We start from the raw sequence: 16,353 nt of genomic DNA, 5'->3' as shown, positions 1-16,353 counted from the left end.
CCAGGAACTCTCAGACACTTTCAGGGACCTTCAAACCAACGATTTAAACCACTTCAAACCGACGATTTAAACTAAACCGACTGAACCAAAAATTGTTGGTGTCGACCGACACCCCTATGGTCAAAAAGAGTTATATTTGGCAATACATAACCGGTGCTCTCATCGTCTGCATGTGCAATATGATCCCGCCATTCACAAAGCCCCTGGAAGTCAACAACTACTAAGTAAGCTTCATATGGTAATATGGAAAGGCAGATGAACTTCTTGGATCATGAATTGCAAACATACCGCAACAATGGAAAGTTGAACTGCATTGAGACGACCTGTCTGAACCCTAACAAATACCAAAATGGAAACACAATGACAGATTAGTTTTAGTTAATAGGCCATGCATAAGGATTTAAAATCTAATAGGGTACTGCTCTTCCATATAAAAGCAAGAAAGCAATTGACCGAACAAAGAAAATGTACTCCAGGAAACAAATAAAACTAAAGCAAATATTTTCTTTCATGAGGGGGACAATAAGAAACAAACCCATTAATTTGAAGATATGAATCCCCAGTCAAAAGCACTTTCTCATATAGTTGCATGCACACATCATAACTGCGTTTGTAAACCTGTTAGCATAGGTACCTTCGTCAATATGATTCTCAAAAATTTGAAGACGACCATGAACATAACAGAATACCTAAAATTATAGATATAAATGAATTGATGTCTGATCTTCATGCGCCAACAACCATGTAATAACTTATTACACAGACCGATCGAGAATGAAGAATAAATTTATGTTTAATAAGCCATGCATAAGATTTCTGTTAATAAGCTCTTCGAAGAGCATAATGGTATGTTAAGTTTCTGTTTAGTTAAAACTATTGGGTGAAAGCAAAGGGAACAAGAGTCACGCCCCTTATTTTGGGAGGAATCTTGTATGTTTTAAATAAGGTTAGGTGTTTGTTTATAGTATCCTCTATACTCAATCAGTCACTCTTGAATCAAAATCTAAGAAAGGAAAAACATTTAAGATTGTTACCTCTATCAGAGGAGAGTCGGATTGCTCATTCTCCTTTGCCTTTATGTGCAAATCTATTTGCATTACATCATAAATGTACAAAAGATAATGGGTATCTTCTCTAGCATATCTGCCATCACATGCAAATGTGTGAGCTGAGATCAATTAATGCAAAAAAAATAATGAAAGAGACTAGACAGAGAATATACTAACCTTGTCATTACATCCGGAAGGGGTCGTATTCTCCAGTCTGCATTTTGGTACCTGCAGCCAAGTAACAAACAGAAATTGAACGAAGAGCGAGAGGATGATAATGCACACAAAGAATAAAATTTAATCGAGATGGGATTGTTATGCACTCTTTGTTTGTATCAACTCCACAATAATGATTCAGAAGAAACTCGAGACTCTTTCTCTCCAGCTTTAGAACCCTTGCAGCCTGACAGAAAACAAAATGTACTTCTTAAGATTTTAAGAATACTTTAGAGCATAAAAGCCTTCAAACTAAATCTATCGTTTCTACCATCTAAAGCATACACAAAAACAAAGAAAGAGTTTCATTATATTTAATAAATTCTCTTATTTCTTCTTCATTACCAAAATGTGTTGTGTTAAGGTGATCTCCTGCGCCTACAAGAAACATGGCTTTGTGAAAACATAATAACTAGAAATCAAACCTGTCCTGTGTCAAAAAGATGCAGACATAAATGCCGAAGTCCCGATGAAGCCAAATAATATCCGAATCTACTCCATGCATTACCTAGTCAAATTAAATGTTATCATATTGCTTTACTTATATTCTAGGAATTATAGAAAAGAGTTATGCGAGTTTTAGAGAAAACCTTTTTCTTTTTAGGGCCTTTGAAGAGTTCCCTTAGATAAAGGACCAATGTGATCCCAAAGCTTGAATGTATCAACATTATAATCCTCGGTCCTGGTAGAGATTTGCATCAAGCATGTTAATCCTTGAAAAGATCTATACTGATTATGCTCCAGATCAACCTACAAAAGGAATAAAAGACAGTAAACTTAGCGAGAAAAATAAACAAGATATAACAATAAATATGGAAAGAGACACCACCGTCACTAACTCATAAACGAATACTGGGGAGAGCATATATACACAAAATTCGGACAACGTCCTATTTCTCCCTTGGAACTATCATATCTTACCAGATCCACTCCGATCTTTGACCTCGTTCTATATCTCCCATAAACTTAAGTGCTCCATCAATTTCTACCCGAATTTATAGTTTTATTGCTATGTCCCAATCAATCTGGGTTTAGACGGTTTTGAAGCTAAACCCGATATAAATCCACAGAAAACGGTATGAAACCAATTTATATATAACCCGACTAAGATATATAACCCGACCCATCATGTTCTTCACTTCTAAATCGAAAAATTCCCAAATTTGTTTTGTAAAAACCCTAAACCAGAAGAACAAATCATAAACAGTTTTAAGGTAAAGAACACTAAATTGTTTCAGAGAGTAAAATGCATTGTATTCTCCATGAAGGAGCTCTTGAATCTGCAGATACACAATTTCTGGATTTTTTTTTCTGGATCGAGTGCATATTGATCTCTCTACAAACGGATCAAAGACAATCACAAAGATTTATGTTCATGAGTGGAGCTTCTTGGCCAACCCCGACCCATCATCATCATCATCATCTCATTACCCACTTTCACCTCCCTAAATTATTCACTCAAGAACAACAACAATCCCTTGGATCTCTCGATCCATCCGCAAATTTAGAATTTTTTTAAGAATTGATCATTTGGTTCAGCTAAAAATCTAGTCCTTTGATCTGGATTTAACACTAAGACTCATCATTTCAGCAGAAGCGGAGGACACCGTCGGTGGCGAAACCATACGTTGGCTGCTCATCCTCTTCCTTCATGTTTGATGCAACCATCTTCGGAAGGTAGATTTCACTTTGTCTCTTTCGTTGATTTCGTGATCGATTTGAAAACAAAACAAAATAGAGCAGATAACATGTGAGACTAAGCTTATGTGTAATTGACTAAGATTATGTAATTGATTATTGTTTTTTTATGATTGTTTGCAGGGTTTTGAATCCACTTCTCTAAAATGAAAAGAAAAAAAACGAGAAGAAGAAGAAGATAAATTGATGTGGGAATTTTTTATTTTAAAGTTTTCTAGGTTTAGTTTTGTAATTGGGTTGAATTTTGGTTTAATCTGGTTAAATGAGTTTATTAGTTGGTTAATCATATAGTAAACCAACACTAAACCGTGTAAACCGAGGTTCATGGAACAATAGATAATATCTGATATTCCGAAGGAGAAATAGCAATAGAACTCTGGATTCGGGTAGAAATCGATGGAGCAACTAAGTTTGTGGGAGATATAAAACGAGGTCAAAGATCGGGGTAGATCTAGTACGATATGATAGTTTTGAGGGGAAAATAGTACGTCGTTCCACAAAATTCTCATTCTTATTACAGCCTCCACCAACAATATTGTCACATTCCAAGAACGCATTGGATATTAGACTAAAAAGGAAATGAGAGGAAGGATAATTACAGCAAACTCTTCAACACTTTGCAATGTGGCAGCTAATTCCTTTAGATCTTTCACTTCTTCAACAAACTTAAATGGAGTCTCTTCCAATGGGAGAGGCTTAACAGGTTTCATCTCTATATGATTTTTATCCACAAAGTCCATCACCGAAAGTTTATCCTGCAAAGTAAATCACAATCAGGAGCATGCAGGAAGATGCTAACACAATGAAAAAAAAAAAAAAAACTAACCTAAACAATTAATCAAAGAGTATAGTTCCAGCCTCCACATATTAGACCGAAACAGCAAAAATTGAAGTCGAAAATGAAACAAAACAAAGTATTTCTAAAAGACTAACCAATGGATGAATGAATCGCAAACCATCCTCACTCCTCTCCAAGAAAACATGCTCGAAAGGTTTATTTGCATTGTTCACCAAAATCTTATACTCCTCTTGAGGCTTGTTTATCGTTGGCATATGAAAAGAAACCTTGGCCTTGCCATGTTTCGAACCAGCAACTACTTTCTCTGAATCTCCTCCATCTTTAGATTCCTCTTGAACTCATCTATGGTGTCCTCAAATTTCTCGAGAATCGCATCGTTCACGTTGACAAGCCAGTCATCACCGTCAACAAATCTAATCGATTTCTTATCATCGATTGTCTCAAGAACACACTGCAAGGTCAGAGTTATCTCATCAACTGGACTCTTGAATTCGTCGGAACTGTAGAGAATTTGGACATCTCTGTTCGTTGGAATCGTACGAGAAATCGAAGATACTTTTGATGATCCTTGCTCATTTCTGGTTGATTTGGCTTAGGGTTTTAGAAACGCCATCGGAGCAACAAGAGAAGTAAGTGTCTTTACTTAGGAGATTACTGATATGCTCAAATTAAACCCTATAGCTACTCTCTCAAATTAAGAGATCATTGCAGTACTTAGGGGTCGAATTCCACAAGGACTCAAGACTACACAATAAATTATAGAGTTTTATGATTACGCTAAACAGATTAAGTTGAATGAAAAATTAAGAAAAGAAATGGAAAATATTAAATGAAAGTGTTGTAAATTTAGAAGATCAAAAAGCTAAGTCTAGGAAATTTCTCAGGAAATTACAAAATATTAAATCAATAATTAAATAGGATTCAAGCAATTAAAAATCATATCTAGAACACTAAACACAATTGTAAAATAAATCAGTTTTCACTTCAAATATTATCTAAATATAAAACCAGAAAATCCAAATCTCTTTGTAAAATTCTAGGTTAAAAATCAGCTTTAAAAACATGTTTAGATAAGTTCACAAAATCACTAAATCAAATCTCTTTTCAAGAAGTAATTTTGCTCATCAAAAGGTTTTGTGAGGAAAATCAGTTATATTCTCATATCAATTTATTTTCCTAGGTTATTAATTCTAGATGGTCAATCAATGATTAATAATGAAGAACAACCTATGATGAAGATCTAGAAATATAATGAATCCTAAATAAACAGATCTAATAAATCATAAAATCCCTGTGAAAAACCCTAAACCTAAAAAGCAAACTACTCAGACATATTCAATGAAAAACAAAACATCTTTCTGAATAATAAGCAATTGAAATTAAAAGAGTAAAGAGGGAGTTTATGAATTCTTCTCTCAATGCAGTTCAGATCTCTGTCCAAAGCTCTCAAAAACTCACAGGGTTGCAGAAAAAATAAAACTTGCTAGAATAAAACTTAAGGGTTTCTCAAACCTAAAAATACTATATATATATATATATATATATATATATATCCTAAAACACGTCAGGAACTTGTGTTGCAATTGTAGAAGACTTTGGGCAACTTTTTAAAATTTCCAAATTTGTGATTCTTCATCTGCTAAAAAGGGTGTCGATCGATGCTCCTAAGTGGTGTCGATCGATGCCCTTGTTTTGATCCGAGTCCAAATTGATTCTTCAAGATTTATGCTCCAAAATGATCCAAATTGCTCTATTTTGCTCTATCCATGCCAAAATCCTAAAAAACCTGTAAAGACTCGCAAAGAACCTAAAAACACATCAAAAGACTCTAAAAAACTCTTTTTATATCATTGTTAAAAACCACAAAAACCATGATATATCAAGTACCATTCATTTTAACCTTAATCATGATAAGGACTTCTAGTCTTGTGGATAAGCACCTAGTCTATATTGTGTGAAATCAGTAGAAATTGGGATTTGTTTTGGATAATAGACCAATCACAATAAGGGGAAAATCAACTTAGATGCCAACTATTTTTTAAAATCCGTAATATATGTTTTCGAGTATTATATGTTTAAACATTTTATACAGAAAAAAAAAAGACGGTTAAGTTGGCGACTTATATGGTAGAAGGTTATAAATGAATTAAGCTTCCTAGAAACCATAGTCAACACCTATCAATTGGTTCACATAGAAGCAAAGACCGGTTTGAGTTGTCTTTTGAGCAGATTTCATTATTTCAACGTACGCCATTCAAAGATAGGATCCAAGATCCATGCCTACTGATTTATCTTTAAACATGTTGATTCCCTCTAGGTATTTTAAATGTAGAGTAGATGCTTTTTAGTCGAAAGATAAAAGAGATAAAGTGGTGTAAGATGAAACCTTAGAGATGAGCTGGTTTGGGGCAAAAGCTTATCCTCAGGTAGGATCTGCTTTATATACAAAGGCATTTGTTTTGATTTAGTCGATGACATGTGTTGCTAATCTAGGTTTCGATGAGAATTTACTATTTGAGAGTGACTCTAAACCCTCATTCAGGCAATTAAGAAAACTAAAATATGGTGGAGGTTATATATGGAGTTACGTTCACAAGTGAGATCTTGAGCCAAATGAGACGAAGTCTTAAGCCTGTACAATGTCTAAACGGGAGACAAAGAAACATGTGTTGATCTTAATGCGAAGAAGACGTCATCTTGTACTCTATATATTTTGCATATTTAGATCGTAGTACTCCCCCGGTCATCTTGTACTCTATTTTGCATATTTAAAAAAGGAGTTAAGCGTTCATATTGAAGACTTGGAAAATCAACTTTAAAACAAGGGAGAAGAGTTAATTTCTATATATCTGTGATCTTGAACAAATCCGGCCGAAAAAGAGTAAAGATGTAGGAACACGGAACAACAAAGCTTGATCACATTTTGACTATTGGAAGAGTGGTACATCAGCCCCAAGGTTTTGGTTACAAAGGTAATGAATCAAGCTCTAAAACTATATTTGTTTCATGTGGTATTATGCAAGATACTATCAAGAACATACCAAGAAAATCCCAAAATAAGTTAACAAGGGATAAGATAGCAAATGCATATCAACATAGTCACCAGAATCATTTTTCGACTGAGAAATCAAAGAGACACAGCTTTGATACTAAACTGACGTAGCGGAAGCTAAGCTAATACAAATTTTATTTACTGAGAATATCTAAGATCAATGCCTTCTTGGATTCATTGAGATCTCCTGAATCTATTGAAAACAAGGATTTGAGAATACTTTTCTCTCAAAAGCAGAAATCAACTTCATAATACAATAGGTCTAAATAGTCTATTTATAAGAAAACCATAAAAATCCTAAGTAATCTCTGAAATATTCTAGACACTTTAAAAGATAAATCATATAATTAATAATAATTAAAATATAAATAAATGGAAATATTCTTAATTATGGGATGCATCAGTTAACCATGTGTTATTTTGTCCCATTTTTATCTCGTAGATCTAATTTTATTAGACAATTTAAATCCGCAAATAGTGTGGCTCCTAATCTGATTAATAAAATTCATATATTAAAAAATCTAATTAATGTATTAAATTATTTATAACATAAAATTTGATAAAGAACAGGACTTTTTTAAAAAAATCGATAAACAGACTTCTATTTTGTGAATTCTATATATATTTTAATATGTTTTACGAATGTTAGTAATTTAATACACACGTTATAATAGGACTAGTATAATACTTTTCAAAGTCACTGATATTGTTGCTGACAGCCAACAATAATATTTAACAAAGGATCATTTGCGAGTATGACAACGAAATGGCCGACCATGTCTTTCATTTATTCATTCTCTACTACACTGCAAACTATACGCACGTATTTAACCCATCAGTCAGGACATGGTTGGATTTATCGTTTTTGATTTCTCGTCAATATTATATAGTGTACAGTATATACGCTTTTCAATGCTCTTTGGCAAATTTTGTTATTGTCATTCATTCTCCTCCAATTTGTGAAAACAAAAGGGAGGAAAAGTCATTTTCCAATTGTTTTCAAATAATTGGGATGGTATATTGGAAAGTAGATAAAATACGCGGTGCAAACAAAAAGAAAGTTTATTCTCCGATAGTTTTCAAATATTAGTTAGGATAGTATGTTAAGAGGATAGACAAATTATGCAGCAAAAATACGATCGAACTGTCGAAGTCATTTCAGCCACGTTGTGGTGTTCCAATTTTTTGTTTTTTGACACTCCTTATATTGTTTAATCTTTTTCAACATATTGTGTATCAACTATCAAAAAAAAAACTATCAAGAATTGTTTTGATTATTTTATATATAAATATTGATTTACTAACTCGGATAGCATTATCTTATTTGTGCATTTTTTTTTTGCATGTTATTAAATGTTAGTTTGTATTAGTTCTTATCCAAAGTAATATGATAATTTGTCCAAGTGTCTACAGTTTAAGTAAGGGTGTCAAAATGGGTAAAAACTCATGGATTTATTCATCCCCGTCTCAACAATTTTTTGGTCCCTTGTCATATAAATTTTTTAGACCCTTTTCAACATAATTTTTTTTTTCCATTTTTTTGGACCCAATTTGTTTAAAGTTTTTTGAAAAAAAAAAGTTTGTCCCATAGTCACCTCCCCTCACGCCCTAGGTATGAGCCGAGCCTGTGTTTACTTTATTTGTCTATTATTTTAACAAGTATGGGTTAAGTTTTTATATCCATATAAATAAATGAGTTTTGATAGGTTTAACAGGGTAAATTCATTAGGGTTATGGGTTACCCATAGATTAATCGAAAAAAACAAAATAATATATATAAAAAATATAATATATATATTAATATATATATATATATTATGTATATATGAAGAATGAAAAACAAAAAAAAAATATTATATAATATGTATATATGAAGAATGAAGACTATGAAGTTAAAGAATCTGACTGGATCATTTACAAAAGATTCAAGTGTTTTTTTAATTTTAAATTAAAAATAGTTTTATTTTAAATTAAGAATGACTTTTTTATTTTGGTTTTATAGATTTTTGGTTTTAGGATTTTAGGATGTTCTTTCTATTTTAATAACTAGATATTATTTTCTAAAAATTGAAAACTTTGGTTGGCTTTATAATTTATTTTATATAATATGTTAAGAATTTAATGTTAATTATTTTATTTTATTTATTTATATATGAATAATCCATATAACTCATTTAGTCATTAAATTTTATATTATTGGTTTCAGTATATAAATTCAACCTATTATAATAAATGGGTCCGGTTGAACCCGCCTACGAAAATCTTGAACTCACGTGAGTATGGGTAGAATCGGGTCGGGTTATCCATCTTGACAAGTTCAACCGGTCACCGGTGTACCAAAAAGACTTTTATGTTCAAAGAGACGCATAGAGGTACGTCGACCAGAAAAGCTGAATTTTCCCAAACAATTTTAATCCAGATCTTATTTCCTCTAATATTTCATGTACTAGTAATGTTGAATTATATATATGGTCCTAAATTCTAATAATGTATATCCATAGTCAGAAACTCAGAATCATTTAAAAGATATAAAAGAGAATTACAACCACATAGTTGATTTGAAAATATCTAAGAGAATATAATCTCTTCTTTCTTTTTAAAGGAACATAATCTAGCCCAATTAATTGTAATATTATTACTTCCATTCCAATAAAAGAGTACAGCTCATTGGGAGTTATTCTTATCTTTGCCGCTTTGCCACGCCATATATATATATATATATTTTCTTAATAGTAAGCACTAACTAATAAAGAAACCAATAAAAATATCTCCTTGATAGTGATAGAGTAGTATTAATTATCCATTGTGGGGCTATAAATAGAGACCTTTGAGATCCAAAGTTTATCGTCAAAGCAACCAAACACCTAAAGCGAGATTCAATAGAAAAGAAAGAGATTTACAAAAAAAAGATATGGCAGGACTCATCAACAAGATCGGAGATGCACTCCACATTGGAGGAGGCAACAAGGAAGGTGAGCACAAGAAGCACGAAGAGGAACACAAGAAAAACGTCGGTGAGCACAAGAGTGGCGAGCACAAAGAAGGTATCGTTGACAAGATCAAAGACAAGATCCACGGTGGAGAAGGCAAAAGCCACGACGGAGAAGGCAAAAGCCATGACGGTGAAAAGAAAAAGAAGAAGGACAAGAAGGAGAAGAAACACCATGGCGATGGTCACCACAGCAGCAGCAGTGACAGCGACAGCGATTAAGGTACTTTAATTTCACTACTTTTTTTAATCATACATCTTCAACAAATACTATTTACTAATAAGTCTTGGATCTTGAAAAAAAAGCTACGTATGATTTAGTTGTCGATCTAATAAGTTGAATTTTTTACTGAGTTGTTAATCATGAACAAATATACTCATAAGCTTTGGATCTTGGAAGAAATAATTCTTGGATCTTGAAAATGAAAAATTTTAGATCTTGAAAACTCTATTTATTAAAGTGTTATATAGTCTATATATATATATATATTTATATATTTATTTTGTTAAAAATATTCAATAATTGCTGTATTTTTGACTTGTAGGTAAGAAAGTGAAGAGAATCGTTTAAATAAAACAGATCTGCTTCTGAGTATTATTGATTAAGTCTGTTCCTATCCTCTTAGAGACAGGTTTAAAGAAAGGAGAACCGTGCATCTGTCTTCGTTTGTTGTGTTTCTGCTTTTGTCATGTTGAGAAGTTTAATTTTAAATTAATAAATCCATGTATCCTAACTTGTTGAGAATAATTTTAAGAAGATCTAAACTCGTTGATAAACAAACAACTGATCAAATCATAGAAGTCGATGTTAAGAACAAAAAGACGTTAAATAAAAAAGAAATCAATACTTTCTTTGAAGTAGTAAAGTAACGTCGCTACTCGTAAGTCGTAACTAGATCTAATCGGCTAATCCTCCTAGTGGTCGACAAAAAAAAAAAGAGAAAACAAAAAAAAAGGATCTAATCGTAGTTGAATGGTCTAAAACCAGTCTAAAATAAGGGAATAAGAAACCCAATTCAAAAATTATACAGTAAGCTTATTCTTTGTTGACCCAATGGATGTAAATGGCCTGCTTCTTTTTCTTATATATTCCACAAATACTCATCAAATCCATACTAGCATAAGATTTACAAAACCGCTAAGGGCAATATGGTGTTATATAGTTTTCATAGTTAATGCCTTGAATAGAAGGTTATATAATTTGAATGTGAGTTTGTGGTAAATGTTCTTCATCTATTTCCATGTGTGGAATATCGCTGCGTGTGCTATCACTTCTTGGGAATAGATGGAGCTTCCGCTGAGTAGATTCATGTCCAAGAGAACAAAAAATTGTGGGAATGCTTTATTCTCGGGCAAACTCTACTTTGATAGTTTGATCCTCCATCTCAACGCATGACACAACATTGTGCATGGTATTTAATTTGTAACAACCAATATATAGACGTGGCTGTGTTTGAAGACAGAAGGAAACACTCTCTTCTGAATCCCAAACTCTTTCACCAGAAATTGGATTCTTAATATATTAGTGTCTTTGACAAATTGAAGGTCAAACCATGTTCGTAGCAAAGTGTGAAACATTGTGCCAGTTAAATCCGTGTTTACATATTCAATTTTTTTTGTCACTTATTTAATTATATCAAAAGAATACTTCTCTATATACTTAATCTATTTTAACGTAGAGTAACTTTTTTTTTAATGAAATTTGAGATATGTTTGTATTACAATATACGAACAGGAAACAATGTACCATGATCTTATTAAATCTTTATCACACAGGTGATGCCATAAAATATTGGTACGCTTTGACCACTCCTACAACTGCACCAGCCACAACCACCATGGCTGCCACACCCTCAACTACTCTCTTCCTCCATAATCTTTGCCTCAATGAGCCAAACTTACTATGAAATTCACCTGCACAGTTTGGTGAATTTCTCATATCATCATCTACTTTAGAGTGTGATGTGGCTCTTTTCAAAGCAGCCAAGGGACCAGCTGCTATTGGGTTTGTCTTTGGCATTATCACATACAAAACTCCCTTTGAGAACTTTGCACGAATCTCATTTCTTCCGCAATTTTTTGCAACTTTTGTTTCTTTCCTGAACCTAATTGATTTGTTTTGGTCTACCGAACAACCTCCTGTTATTGTAAGTATACCACTGTTGTTGATCTGTATTTTAAGATGCTCCTTCTTCAAACCTATACAAACCCCAAGTCCATTTTTCAATAATAAAAAGTATAGTATTTGGTTTTTTTCTTTAGGTCACCCTACATTGAATTAAATAATTAATCTTGTGTCCTAAACTGAAAATACTATACATATATTTAAAACTGTATATTTTTATTTTATTATTCGTTTGATAAAATAACTCTAAAACTAATATCCGATTAATCTTTCCTAAATTTTCGTTAGACACTAGGTACTCCATCCCTAACGTCCGACTAACACCTTTCAAAATTTTGAACAAAGTTTATATACGATTTGTCTACATTTCTAGCTAGATTCAGCAATATTAACCAAATAAATTAAATGAAATCAAAGAAAACGAGAAGCAGTGTACCAATGTGGAAGCAAAGTATAATTACAATATCTTTGGAGAAAGTGATAAACAAATAGCAATGTGGAATCTGTTATGAAATTTCAGTTGAAAAAGAGATTTCTGTAGCAAATTGCAATGCAGCTTTTCAATATATTAACTATAATATAAGTTTTTTTCTTTGGTAGAATTGAATATATAACAATTACTTTTTTTTTCAACCATCAGAAAAATTATGTTAAAAGTTTTTCTATCAAATCATGTGAAATAAAAATCAGAATGTATAATCGAAATGCTAATTTTACAGTAATTATGAACGAAAGATTAATGTACCTGATGGAAGATGTAGCTCAAGAATGTCGATGTCCTCTGTTCTCTTCCATCGACAAAATGGTTCGATTTCATCGTAAAAGTGCATGGATCCAACTTCCATATTTAGTGCCATATCTTTCCAAAATGTCAATGAAACAAACAAAATATTGCTTAGAATCTCTCTCTAGTTTATAATTTTGTTGGGAATGAATGATTGATGATTGTGAAGATGACCCATATAATTACTTCTTTTTATATTATTTTTTACGTGCAAGGAGTTTCTCTTCCAGGATTTCCTATGTATTAAATGATTCGTTTACTACCCATAAAGATTTGCTTTAAATCTTTTAATTTAATTATCTCTTTGTAGTTGTATCTTATATAGTTGGTGTTCCTTCACGTATCTTATATAGTTGGTGTTCCTTCACGTGCACAAATCTTCATATATGTGGTTCTAGAGATTCTTTATTCTTTTCATGTTCCCTATTTAAAATATTGCGCTTTATTATCGTTTTAGGAGCTAGACCACACTTTTTTGTGTTTTTTTTTGTTTTGCTAAAGGGTATTCTATTAAAAATATATGTCCAATGGGCTATTTCCGGATATAAGTCCATACAAAATCCCTTAATGGTCCAGTGGGCTATTTCCGTTACATCAAACCGAACTAAATCAATGAAATACAAAACCAATTGGGTTTACAAATCGAACCAAACCGAATTCTGAAAACCCTAATCTACAAACGTAGAACATGCTGTAACCGCCGTCCAACAGAGCTGCGGATGCTTACCGGATCAGGACCTCCGGTAAGCCTGGACGACATTAGCCGAACGGAGATGGTGATCCAAGATCCATTTCCATCCCGCCACCGTAGAGCCGCGTTGAGGAGGAGGAAGAGAATCGAGCCCGTCGTCGTCGTCGAGGAGAGTTCTTGCTTAGTCGTGAGGGAGAAAGACAGTAGGGAGTAGATAAAGAGACCTTCGACGGTGGCTTAGCCTCGCCGGATCGGAGTCTACCTCCCCTATCGAGACCGATCCAGCGAAACCTCCAGAATCTCCGATCCCAGATCTAACTGTCTTTCTCACCCGTTCCTCGCCGTGAATCTCCTTCTCCCACTCTGCGCCGCTATTCCGCCGATAGAGCTCTTACCAGTGGAATCTCGCAGATGCTTCTCCCTTCCACTGCCCCCCTTGATCTTGTTTCCATGGTGTCGCCGAGAAGATGCGGAGTCGCGGATGAAGCGCCATGAGCCGTAGGGTCCTCATCATCACCGGGATTGATAGAGGACCTGCCGTCGGTGCAAGTGGTTGTGATCAAAAGAGAGAAGTTTTTGGAAGAGAAAAATCGCCGCGAGTGAGTATCACGCGCTCGAGTTTTTGTGTTAGGGTTTTCTTCCGATTTCTATATGGTTTTGATGTTGTTTTCTCTTTTCTAGTGAATTTTTGGCTGCTAAAAAATTCCACGTTAATTTGAGTAATAGAGACAATTGTAATCTGATGAATCTCCGTGAGTCGGAGGTGTTGTATTCAATCAATATATAGAGTATGTTACAAGATAAGGACAAATATATACCAAATAATATGCGATATACATAAAGCATAGATATTTCTATATCTACGCTAACACCTCCCGCAGTCCGAGCCGGTGACTTGTGAGCGTCCAGATTAGATTGAAAATCAAGAAACAACAGTGGTGCGGGAAGACCTTTGGTAAAGATATCGGCATATTGATGCGACGACGGGACATGGAACACCTTCACGGGACCAAGAGCAACCCTTTCACGAACAAAGTGAATGTCAATCTCAATGGGTTTCGTACACTAATGCTGCACCGGGTTCGCAGAGAGGTAAACGACAATGACATTGTCGCAGAACGCAACCGACGTCTTTGGAAGCGAAATGTGCATCTCAAGCAGAAATTACGTATCCAGCTCAATTCAGCAACTGCATTAGCCACACTGCAGTATTCGGCCTCCACACTGGAGCGAGAGACAGTGTGCTGTCTTTTGGAAGACCATGAGATAATATTGTCACCGAGAAAGACACAAAAACCAGAGGTTGATCGACGTGTAGACGGACATCTGGCCCAGTCGGCATCAGTGTATGCAGTGAGAGACAACGTAGGCCACCGATAAAGCTGCAGGTCGTGAGAGATAGTGCCCTTCACGTACCGAAGGATACGCTTCCAAGGCATTGAAGTATGCCTCACAAAGAGCATGCATAAAAAGGCAAACCTGCTGTACCGCATAGGAAATGTGAGGCTGTGTGAAAGTAAGGTACTGAAGAGCATCGGCCAAGCTTCGATACAATGTGGGATTAGAAATAAATGGTCCTTTAGTGACATCAAGTTTAGTTTTGGTGTCAACCAGTGTAAGGCAAGAGTTACAGTCAGTCATCCCTGCCCGATGAAGAATGTCCGCGGCATAGTTCTGCTGATGAAGAAACACCCCTGTCTTTGTGCGTATGATGGATGCCCAGGAAATGGTGAAGAGGACCAAGATCAGTCATTGCAAACTCAGAGTGTAAAGAGGTGATGATCGATGATAAAAGTGACTGAGAGGACGCGGTTAACGCAATATCATTAACATACAAAAGTAAGTATGCAACATCATTACCACGAGTCATGACAAAGAGGGAGGTGTCAGAGACGCTCTGACGAAAACCGACAAGACGAGTATAGGTCGAGAATCGCTCATACCAAGCACGGAGAGCTTGTTTTAAACCATAGAGGGAGCGTTTCAATAGACACACATGATCAGGTTTACTGGCATCACAGAACTTTGGCGGCTTATGCATGTAGACCGTCTCCTTGAGATCACCGTGGAGGAACACATTTTTGACATCAAGTTGATGGAGAGGCCAATCCTTCGCGGTTGCAACGCCTAGAACAGCACATATAGTAGCAGGTTTCACCACTAGACTGAACGTTTCATCGCAGTCAACACCAGGTTGTTGAGATTTCCCATTAGCGACTAAGCAGGCTTTATAACGAACCAGCTTTCCTGTAGAGTTAAACTTGTGCTTGTACAACCACATACACCGAATCACATTAGCAAACTTAGGTCGTGGTACAAGTACCAACATTCCCGTTTTAATAAGAGCATCATATTCCTCCCCCATGGCAGGGTTCCAATTGGGATATTTGGCTGCATCTATATGAGATTTTGGTAAAGCGGATACGATTGTGGTGTGAAGACATAGGCGAGATTGTGGATTTTTGATGTCGTGTTTACCACGAGTCATCATAGGATGTGTGTTTGTGACTAATGGTTCAGGTGGTGCGGGTGGAGACGTGGTTGCCAAGGAAGGTGAGGGATCGTGAGTTGTCGTAATAGGAACTGTCGATGGCACTGATGGTGGTAAAGCATGAGGAAGAACAATTCGAGGAACCGGCAGTAATAGTACAGGCGGCTTCGGTCGGACAGACGCTGCAGGTTGATGCGCAAAAGGAAAGACTGTTTCAACAAAAACCACATGTCGAGAGATGATTATCTTCTTCGTGGCCATGTCAAGACATCTATAACCTCGATGGTCAGAAGGGTAGCCAAGAAGTGTACACGCAGTTGATCTTGTTTTTTTTTTGGGACAAAAAAATTGTCTTGTTTGTATTGGATTTGATCCCCGAAGTAAATAGTTTTTTTTTTTCTATATCAAAAACATACCTTGCATGATTTCTACCGTAATTATGCCTAAAATGAAGAAAAT

The 16,353-nt window shown here is 34.8% G+C and overlaps 2 protein-coding genes and 1 pseudogene across 3 annotated transcripts; 1 reads left to right on the top strand and 2 right to left on the bottom strand.

Annotated features, from left to right (window-relative positions):
* Positions 1-71: 71 nt before the first annotated feature.
* Positions 72-5,998, bottom strand: LOC104704541 (protein RRP6-like 1; annotated as a pseudogene).
* Positions 5,999-9,657: 3,659 nt separating this feature from the next.
* Positions 9,658-10,584, top strand: LOC104700964 (dehydrin HIRD11). Of its 2 annotated transcripts, none has more exons than XM_010416582.3 (2): positions 9,658-10,026; positions 10,430-10,584. In XM_010416582.3, exon 1 carries the CDS (start codon positions 9,726-9,728, stop codon positions 10,023-10,025), a length of 300 nt encoding a protein of 99 aa, XP_010414884.2. In that variant the 5' UTR covers positions 9,658-9,725; the 3' UTR covers position 10,026; positions 10,430-10,584. The 2 variants fall into 2 exon arrangements, with proteins under 2 accessions (XP_010414884.2, XP_010414881.2); XM_010416579.3 differs by having other exon boundaries at positions 10,349-10,584.
* Positions 10,585-11,471: 887 nt separating this feature from the next.
* LOC104700965 (uncharacterized) lies at positions 11,472-13,001 on the bottom strand. Its single transcript, XM_010416583.3, has 2 exons — positions 12,674-13,001; positions 11,472-12,002 (listed from the first exon to the last, which is right to left on the bottom strand). The coding sequence occupies exons 1-2, from the start codon at positions 12,783-12,785 to the stop codon at positions 11,572-11,574; spliced, it is 543 nt and encodes a 180-aa protein (XP_010414885.2). The 5' UTR covers positions 12,786-13,001; the 3' UTR covers positions 11,472-11,571.
* Between the last annotated feature and the right edge of the window lie 3,352 nt (positions 13,002-16,353).

This window comes from Camelina sativa, chromosome 7 (genome assembly GCF_030686135.1).
Source record: "Camelina sativa cultivar CO46 ecotype springtype chromosome 7, ASM3068613v1".
In the NCBI taxonomy this organism is placed as follows: Eukaryota; Viridiplantae; Streptophyta; class Magnoliopsida; order Brassicales; family Brassicaceae; genus Camelina; species Camelina sativa.
The sequence above is the reverse complement of the archived record's forward strand: the minus strand, read 5'-3'. Positions and strand labels throughout refer to the sequence as shown.